Here is a 10,295-nt window from a genome sequence, read left to right as displayed (position 1 = left end):
GAGCCATGTGGCCTGCAGGAAAGGGGTAGGAAAGAAAAGCAGCTTTTCCGTGGGTGCTGGGAGGACCGTGCCGTGCCTGAGCGTTGCAGATTCCTGCAAAACCTTTGGGAAGGCATCTCTTGCAGCTGGCACCCAGCACCATGCACCCTGAAGCGTGGCAGCACCCGAATAAACAAATAACCCACCTGCGGCAGTGCCTGGGAGGATTCCCCAGCACTGCGACCATGGCCTGAAAGCTTGGCTACCAGCCGGCAAACCCACTGGCGACCAAATCGTGCCGGATTTAGAGGCATCTTTCTTTTAAGATGTTGGCTTTCCCCAAGACGGTGAGAAGAATCGCAGCATTGCCCATTTTAGGAAACAGATCAGAACAGATTCGTATTTTGAGATTCTGGGATTTCAGCTAAGATGCATTTTTCAGCTCTGCATTCAGTCCTGCTGGTATATATAGAGGTCTTACAGAAAGCAAACCCTCAAATCATTTTTTCTAATGACATTTCCAAACAAATAATTTCAGGCACAAACAGCTAAAAATGGTGTTCAAACAACTGAATGGTTATCTGACTTGTGAACAGTTAAAAATTCACTAGTAAAGTGCATGAATTAATATTTTATAAAATAAGATCACTCAGTGCTTTTCTGAACCCCATCAAATTCCTGCCCTCAATAACCAGATAATTATCCATTTTATAGAAACACAGCCACCAGGCGTACCAGCTTTTTAGTGGTGCAAGGGATCCTGTCCTTGCTGAAGGCGCAGCACCCAGCAGATCTTCTGTACTACCACTCACCATCTCCAGAGCTGATCCTTGCCACTGCGAATTATTTTCCTTGCTTTTGGTTGCAGCATTAACCCTTTCATTGTTCTCCTCACCTAGAGGTCTTCCCTGCTGTTCAACAGTTCTCATTGCCCATCTTAAAGTCCTTTCAATTATCATTTTATAATTTTACTGACTAACTCAACTCTCAACTAATATGGTCCTAAAGCCCCTTTGGCTGTGAGAACTGATAAATAGGAACAGAGGACTCTACTTTTCTTCCACTTCAGTTCATTCATTTCAAGTGAAACGTGTATGAAAAAGACAAATGATACAGTCTCTGTTACCAGATACTAGTTCATCTACTCCTTACTCTTTCCTTTTTAATATCATCATCAGAAGTCATATACTTCAATTCTTTTAGGCACGCTTTGATGATATTGCAGTATGCGGTTTATGGAAAAATCAAATGATTTTTTTTATGTCCGCAGCACTCTGCTATTTCCCCACTAAAAAGCAACATTTAATTTTTGAGTTGCACATTTGCAGCAGTTGCTGTGGGCGGAGAGGGAGAGTCTGCTTATTTATTTGGTTGGGTTTTACTACAATGTACTGTCATGGCAACTGTACTGAGGGCGAATGCATCTGGAGGTAATTTATATGTGCCATATTGACTGCAGTAAAATTGGCTTGCACCAGTTAAACTTCTTCAACCACCGGGCAAGGGCAGAGTTAGCCTTTTGAGACTCAGAAGCAGCTTCTCCTTAGTAAATAAATAAATAAGTAAATAAATAAACTAGGCAGAGCAACAGAAGCAACGCCAAACGTTTCTTGGTGTTTGGACGGAGAGCTTGCTGCACACTTAAATTAGGTCCGGTGTCTCGGGCAGTTCCTCTAGTCCTGCTGATGCCCGGTAGGTTTTTCAGCCTGCTCACGTGGGCGGCAGCACATCACGCCCTGCACAGGCGCCGTCTGGGCAGGCGGTGGCCAGACCCGTCTTCCCCGGCACCAGGAGGCATTGCCGCGTGCCGCCCAGACAAGTGGCAGATCCTCGTGTCATGGGGATGGTGCAGCTTCCAGCTGCTCCATCCCACATCACCGCAAACGCCGAGAAACTCGACTGAAATCCGCTGAAAGACTCAAGCACACGGTGCCATTAAAAGGAACTAAACTGGGCCGGTGACGCCCTTTCAAGCACAACATGCCTGACCTCCGCGACGTGGCTTCAGTGGTCCTTCTCCAGCTGAGCCGCCACCCCCAGCATCGCTTATGAGCAACGCCCAACGGCTCCCAGCTACCGCAGCGCTGCCCTTCCCGCGCAAATGACTTGGACGCGCTTGAGAACTTCGGCTCCAAGCGTTTTTTTGATATTGTAACTTGACCACTTTGTGAGTAAACCAAAAGAGCTATGAAACCCTGAATTACAGCTGGGCAAAGATGACTGCGAGTCTGATAAATTCATCCAGGCTCACCTTGCTGCTGGGCGGGGGGCGAATCTTAAACCTTTTTAATACCTATGTGATTGCAGCCTTTACCGTCTCACCAGAGAGGCTCTGCAGCAGCATTTTATTAAGAAGGGCCATCCCTTTGCGTTATAGATGACAACCTGAACAGTGTGCTGCCTGCTCAGCCACCAAGCCGTGCGGCTGCCTCCTCCGCTGGCCAAGCCTTACCTCACAACGCTGTATGCTGGAAGGAGCACGCTAACTTCCCAGTCAGAATCTCAAATGTCTAATGCACGCGCGCATCTCTCTTTTACATTAGACAGCCTCTTTTGGGAATAGCTCAAGTTTCCAGTAGCCCCATGTTAGGAACAATTAGTGAATCAAATCATACCTATGCCGACAGGCAGTATTTCTTCAGATAAATTAGCGCAGTAACAATCTGCAGTATCGCATTATGGCTAATTTCCTGTACATCTGTCTAGGTACTTCTGACCCTTTTACTGTAATTCTTGAGCACTCACAACCTTGATCAGAGATTTTCAATAATTTAACTTTAAGGGTCAGCTCTTCAGCTGGTGTAAATCAATGCATTTTCTTTGGCTTTGGAGCTGAACAGAAGGGAGCTGTGGTAACTTTTACAGTGGGGAGAGTAGCCTTAATTTACTACAGCGTGCTGGAGTCTCGTGGCCCTTTGCCCCTGCTCCCTCTCTCGAGTTCACTGGCTGTTAATAGATCCACAGGTGCTGGAAGAAAGAGAGCAAGTCCTTGTCAGACTGGGCTCTTGGAGAAAGTCTAGAGATAAACACATAGAATATTTTTGGATATTACTCATGCCTATATAATTGAGACCAGCATAAATGAACTTTAACCAAAAAATGAAAAAAAAAGCACCTAAACAGGTCCTCAAGACCACCCGACTTGTCAGATCAGAAGACAGGGACTCCTGCCTTCTGCCAACCCCATTTAGCAATCGAGGCTGAAAGGTCACACAAAAGGAATTCAGGCTCAGTTGACAAAAGATTCAACTGGCTTAGAAGTTTTTGAGCTTTGTTTTTCATTGCTGCTTAAGATAAAAGAAGAAGTTGCACAACTAAATTAAAAAGGAAAGGGGTGGATACTTAATTGGTAGCATCTATTTAAGAAAGGGGCATAAGTGAATATCCACACCACTTTAAATCGGATACTGAAACAAGAAATACAGTGAGCGGATGTTTCTTTGCCAGGACTCTGGATTTCAAGAGTGTGCCCCAATTGCAAATTAAGCAAAAGCCATAATATTTTCTTTTCTGGAAAACACTGCATCTTTTCTCAACACTCGCCTGGCTCCACAGAGAAGTGATTGATTGGGAAAACAGGAACTTATGGGGAGATGCCAGCTTTTATTTGCTGCAAGAGGTTAAAGGTTCCCTGGAGCACAAAGAAGCTTTTCTTGCCCAGACAATCCCATCATGGTATATATCAGCATAACTAAAGCCTGCAAAGCTCAGAAGCAGTCAAGAGATATCTGGTGAAACTTGAAATGAGTTTTTTGCAAACATTCACTAGTTTTTATCCATGCACGTCAATATTTGGCAAGAGACATCTACTAAAAGGACCTCTGGTTTCTTTTAAAGTGCCATGCACAGCAACTCGCACAGCTCTGTGTGCAAGTACAGAATCCCCAAATATCCTTCCGGCATAAAGCCTGACTGTATTGTGCTGCAAAGAGATTAATAATTATGATCTTATCCTTTATGCAGTATCTTTTTTTCCCCACACACACATAAACTGCTGTTTCCTTCCGACCTGCATTTGTAGCTTAGCTACTGCTAGCTGAAAGGAAGGAATTTGATAATACCTTCCTAAAAAGATGCCTATACCGTTGCTGCCTGTTCCAGCCAGTGACAAAGAATGGAGATGTCAGCTACTGACAAAGGAAAATAAAGAACTTTTTTTCCAAACACCCCAAGAGAAATAACCTCATCATAAAGCTATTTCTTGTGCATTCCAAGTTAAAAGAAAGCAAGGGAAAAAAAAAAAAGGCTGAAGATCTGAAACTAGCTTCTGTTTAATCAATCATTCTCATTGGATTATAACTTTTAAAGTGCATAATTATAAACGACTGATGGAGAAACGCTCAGCTGAAAAAAAAAGGGGAGGGTGGGGGAAAGTCACCCTGATGACGGGTATTTTCTATTTGGATTGAACCAACCCTCCCCCTTGGTATTCCAGGTTTCAGCACCGGCTATCCGGCGGCTCAGCGGAACACAACGATGGCGTCACCCCGGGTGCGTGCGGAGCCCCTGGGCCAGCCGGCTGCCTGAGGCTGGCAGCGGAGCTGCGCCAGGCTGCTCTCTGCCACAGCTGACCGGGGGAAGGCTTTTTGTCGGGAGAAGGCAGCGAAGTGATGGGCTGAACTTGCGGGAGAAACCAGCGCCCGGCCAGGCGGCGATTCAGGGGCCCGTCGGGAGGCGTGAAGGGCCCGGCTTCAGTAAGGGCATGGCCAAAGCTTTCTTCAGGCTACAGAAGTTTCTCCGTCGGACCCAGTTTCTGCTCTTCTTCCTCACAGCAGCTTACCTGATGGCTGGCAGCCTCCTGCTGCTACAGCGGACACGCCTGGTTATCCAGCAAGGTTCGCGTGGGACCTCTGCTAATCAGGCCCCGCCGGTGCCGGACGGGGTGGCCAGGGTTGGGATTGTAGACCCCAGGACGCTGCAGAACGCCCACCCCGGTCCCAGGCTGCTGGTGGGCATGGACACGCTGCAGGATCGGGCCCTGGACCAGCAGCACAGCCCACGGTGGCTTGTGTCCCGCAACTCAGAGCTCAGGCAGTTGAGAAGAAGGTGGTTTCACAGGTTCATCAGCGATCAGGAGCCCATGCAGACAGCGGGATTTAAAGCAGTGAAGCACAGCGCTGAACACAGAGGTAAGGGATGCTCCCTCTGCCCCGTTTTCTGGCACACACATGAACCGCACCTCCTCCCAGGGCCGTCCCAGGCAGACTGCTGAGCGCCACAAAGTCTGCCTCAGAAGCGCCTTCCTCCTGGCTCGTCACCACTTTCAAACCAGTTCTTAAGCATAGGCACAGGCCAAAGTACGGTCCTGACATCCCCGGTTGTGCTGACCTGTAACTTCCTCCAAAAACCTATTTTTATTGATTGAGTGGAAGCCCAGACAGTGAAATATGCCTCCCTAATTTAGACTGTTTTCTTTTCAATCAGGCAGTGATGAACACTTTAATACATTTTCTTTCTCAGAACAGGGAACACTTAAAGCGGGTTTTATTAAATTATCTATCCAAACCCACACAATACCTTAACGCTAGAAGTGCCTCTTCGCTGCTGGAGGTTTCTAGCATGTCCTAAATACTGCTACTGCAAACACGTTCCTCACCTGCCCTCTGTGACCATCTGTGCAAACACACTGTCCTTAAGGGGACAAGATGTGGGCCAAACAACCCTTCTGCCCTTCCTGAGCGCCAAAGCAGCACCACAATGAAACGAGAACTCCTGGACCAGAGACAAACTCCTGGTGTTTGGCGAGTTTGCAGGAGGCCTGCATCAGGCCAAGGGGCACGCAAGGGGAATTGGCACCGCTGCACGGGTGCGGTGCACCAGCAGCCGGAGCACAGGGTACAGAACTGTACATTTTCCAGTCCAAATGGAAATCCATTCAGGTTTGACAGAAATGTGAGTTCACTTCACTGTGAGCCTGATTCTGCTGCCGATAAATACGTGCACGGACAGCTTTGGTTTGTTCAGTAGGAAAGCTTTTAAGATACTATCATCCAGAGCAAGCAAAGCAGCAAAACAGGAGTCTGTAGATGGTCACATTTCCTGCATGGCTTTATACCCTTATGACCCCCCACAGAGAGCTGCATCATCTGAGGCCGTCAAGGCTGCAGCATCAAATTATGACTTTGTGATCTTTGATCCGTCGCCTTTTAGAAGAACTAGCTTTTCTTGGAGGTGCTTCACTGATAATAACAAAAGGAACGGGATCTGGATGACTAGACACATTACTAAACTGCTCTTTAGTTTGTTGGATAAATTCACCCAAATAAAGGGGTACCTTCTGCAAAAATCCCACAGAATGGGTGTCACCTCATGACTCCTACCGAGCGGATTGTTAGAAATGGGGACAAGAAGGTGGTAGTGATGGTGTATGGAAGGTGAGTCACACAGCGTGAGTCAGGCAAACTGTAACGGCTGGCGTTACGTGAAGCACCAAGCTGGAGCTTTCAAGAGTGCTCCACAGGTGCTTCATAACATCCCACTGCTACCAGGTTTTGGTGGCAGAGGAGAGAGGCTGCAAAGCGTGGATGTCTCCCAGAGAACCCCACTGCACTTCGTGACGTGCCCCGAGCACGCAGCTGGGTGCTCAGAGCCTAATGAAGGCGCTGGACTAGCATGAAACACGAGGTTGCAGCTACTCCATCGCATGCAGCAGTGACCAAGCCTGGCGCAGGGGGCAGAAAGCTTTGGGGAGGGGCCCTGTCCCTGTCCCCATCCCCATCCCCGCTGGAAAGCGCTGGACGCAGACACCACCAGCTCTGCGGGAGACAGACGCACCTTCACCTCCAGCAAAGAAGTCTTTTGCTGACTTTGGTCACCACCTACTTTAATAAGCTTTTCATGGGCCGTTGCAGAAAATAATCACATGAACCCTCCAGGCTACCACTTTTGTACCTGGACATCATAAGCCCAGTATTTAATACTCCCGAAGTACTATCTGTTCACTCTTTTGCAAGCAGCAGACACCCTGGTCTCAGCTGCCCGGTAGAGGCTGATGACTGACGCCGGAGGGGCTCAGGGGGTGCTGCCCGGGCAGGCTTGCTGTGCCGCGCCGGGGGGATCTGAGGGGCCCGGGGAGGAGGGAAGGCGATACAGCAGAACAGGGCACACCATTACATTCCCTTGCTCCAGGTGCCCCGGGGCTTGTACCTCCACGCTGCGCAGGCTCTGGCAGCACGGACAGTAAACCTGCCTCGCTGAACCCGGCAGGCGCCCACGAGCCCCTTGATTTTGCCTCTTCCTCAGTCCCGACTGTGTAAAGACGGCATGCCTGGTTCTCCCTTCACGGACTGTCACTGCTTGGGCTGCTCTAGTCCCCCTTGCTTTTGCTGACTTCTTTCCCCCCCGATGAACTAAAGAATGGATGAAAAATAGGGAAACCTGGTGCGTCTTTATGAGCTACTCTAATACCAGGCAGAGTATGAACCTGTTCTTTAAAAACTTCAATTAAAACCAAAAAGATTAATTTTGAAAATTAGCCATAAAGTTAGTTAAGACTAGTGCCCATATCAGCTGTTAAGCTAGTGCCTTGCTCAAGTTCTAACTACCCACTGAGAGGAGCCAGAAGGACTATTTATTGCTACATCCCACTGAATTATGTTGATTCAAATGTGTATCATTTGAATATCTGACTGAACATGAAGTGACATTATTAATAACAGCATTGTTAACAAGCATTGGAATGCCTCTGGAAATTATTATAAATTAAAAATTTAACTGCCTATGCAGAGCATGTTATCTTCCCTCCCGACTTCTCCTAGTAAACTTACAGGCTTGTTATTTCATTACGGATCCCTTCTGAGATATAAGGAACTCCTCTGTGGTTATAACGCTTGTTAAAGTTTCAGCATTGCCCTGCGGTTCCCGCTCAGTAAGGCGGCACGTCACCTTACTGCGGAGGCTGTATTTGTGCATTCCTCACCAGTGCCATCCCAATAATGCCCGCGCTCCCCGACGCGGCACGGCCGCTCTGCCCCTGCCCGTGCATGGGGACTGCAAGCCAGCCCTCAGCGGCTGCGCGGGGCAGACCCTGAACCTGAGACAAAACAACGGCATCTGCTTCGGCATACCGTGAACGCCTCCCAGCTCGCTTCGCCTTGCTCTGTGTCCGCCCAGGGTCACACGGCCTTGGGTGAGAAAATTCAAGTCCTTTTTCTATTTTTCTCCACGTCAAGCTATCTTGCCGGCTTACGTCGCAAGTGGGTGAGGGTAGGGACCACATCTGAGCCTGCCAGGGAGATTGGCAAATACTATTAGTGTAAGAAGTGAAAACAGGCATTTGTTAGGTAAAAACTAAAATTTTCTGTTACAAATGGTTCCAGCAGATGAGGTGTTTCATACTGTTTCACCGGCCTGGTTACGGCATTGCACAGGATGCAGAGGTGACAGGGACTGGATCGCTGACACGACATTTGGCTCTAAGACCACGGAGCCTCTCCGTGACTTACTCATAGGAGAATGTGCGTGAGATATTGCTGCTGGGCTGGTGGCAGCGCGGGAGGGACGCTGCCTGAGCCTCCCGACTCAGGCACTTTGGCCCTATACGCCAAGATTTCTGCTCCTACTAGTTTGAATCAAAGAACCCAAATCAAAAGTCTCCAGTAAAATGTAGAACACCCTATTGCAGGTGTGTGACTCCCATCTCATTAACAGTGTGCTGTGGGTGTATATTCACAGCTTGTGAATTTTCTAATTGCATGTTTCCAAATTACCAGTGTGCAGGTCTTTGAATCTGCTGTTGTGTTTGTAAAATTCAGATGTTTGATTTATTATTCCTATCTCCAAAATCTCTGTTAGAGTGGCTTGAACTTTCTTTTTCTTGTGGGCTATTTTATCGGTAATATAATGGGGTTTAGTTTCATTTTTCATCATATATTCTCTTCCTGTCCACAGCTCATGTTATTTAATTTCCCTGTGTTATCATCTCGACACTGCTACTTCTAAAATCAAATTTCCTTTTTTCCTTCATATTTTAATGATAAAATGTATTTATATACACACAATTGCTGTATAATAGTGGGACTCCACATCACCCCTCCAATCATATATTAGAAAATGGTCTGGATTTTTATAGCGTTTTGTTCATGACAACAAAAAAGGGGCTTAACATAGGATGCAGTCTAAGAGAAATATTTATCTTTCATATGTTAAGAAAAGCAAGACGTATTTTAAAGGATTCATTTGCTCTGGAGAGAAAGAGAGAGTTCAATGCGATAGTTAGACAGTGCTGCCTAGTTAAGAATGAAGATATCTTTCCATTATAGTTGTAATATAACTCTATGTACCCAAAGAAAATTGATTTTCTTAATATTTCACTTGCACTATCTTATTCCTAACTAGAGATTTTCAAGAAAACTCGGGAGAAATCCAACGGGATTTCTCAAAGTTTATACCATTTTGAAGACTACCTTCTCCTTGACTTTAGAAGTTCGCCATGCTTTGTCACCCAAGGGAGGGAGTTGAGCAGGCAGCGGCTGGCGGTTGCAGGCTCTGGGTCTGCCAAGGCAAGCCCGCTTAAAGTAACCTGGTGAGGGGGAACCTGATTTCCCTTCTGTTCGTTCCCACTGGACGTTCGAGCTTACCCCTTCAATGGCACCAACAAAGGTTCGGTGCCAGCAGACAGGCCTGCAGAGGAGGCAGGACCCCAGGCAGGTCGTGACTTGATCAAGTACAGCGCTGCTTGCGCTGCCTGCACCTTGTGGTGCTGGATCACCACTGGACGGCGTTTTCCCCCCGCCCGTCTCTCCATCCCGTGCGCATTGCCTAACTCTGGTCTTGCACGCACACAGGCACCTACGTGGGATGCTTCAGCGATGAGTCGAGGGAGAGGACACTGAAGGGAGCTGTGTTTTATGACTTGAGAAAAATGACAGTGTCTCACTGTCAGGAAGCTTGCGCTGAGAGGTGAGTGGTATTTTTTCACTGCAGGTTTTCTCTTTTCTGACAGTAAGTGGAACTGAATTTGAAATGGGAAAAGCATCCATATTTTAAACATATAGTATCTCTGAAAACCGTGATTATCTCATACCTTCAGGCACGGTGTAGCTCTGCTACCTTGCTTAAAGTAGACTATTTCACTGCTGCCTATCCTTTTTATTACAGCATGACTACTTACAATATACTTTTTGTTGTCTCGGTCAAAAAATACTGTTTTGTTAGATAATCTTTGTTAGATATGTGTTAGATATTGCCCTCTAGCCCCAATCTTTGATCTAAAATATTAAAAAAACTGTGAACAAACTAGCGCTCCCAGAAGCAGGAGAGACAAGACGACCAGGTGCAGGGAGCGGGGCTGTTCCCAGCGCAGCCCAGGGAGCTGC

At 47.3% G+C, this 10,295-nt stretch overlaps 1 protein-coding gene across 1 annotated transcript in view; it reads left to right on the top strand.

Annotated features, from left to right (window-relative positions):
• The first annotated feature begins 4,681 nt into the window (after window positions 1–4,681).
• The window catches only part of WSCD1 (WSC domain containing 1), a 22,031-nt gene continuing 16,417 nt past the window's right edge, over window positions 4,682–10,295 (top strand). The window contains exons 1-2 of the mRNA XM_010286196.1: window positions 4,682–5,108; window positions 9,765–9,879. Coding sequence (XP_010284498.1) covers window positions 4,682–5,108; window positions 9,765–9,879 — 542 coding nt within the window. The remainder of the gene's footprint in view (window positions 5,109–9,764; window positions 9,880–10,295) is intronic.

Source organism: Phaethon lepturus, unplaced genomic scaffold (genome assembly GCF_000687285.1).
Source record: "Phaethon lepturus isolate BGI_N335 unplaced genomic scaffold, ASM68728v1 scaffold53054, whole genome shotgun sequence".
Taxonomy (NCBI): Eukaryota; Metazoa; Chordata; class Aves; order Phaethontiformes; family Phaethontidae; genus Phaethon; species Phaethon lepturus.
Note: the sequence above shows the minus strand (reverse complement) of the source record. Positions and strands in the feature narration are given on the sequence as shown.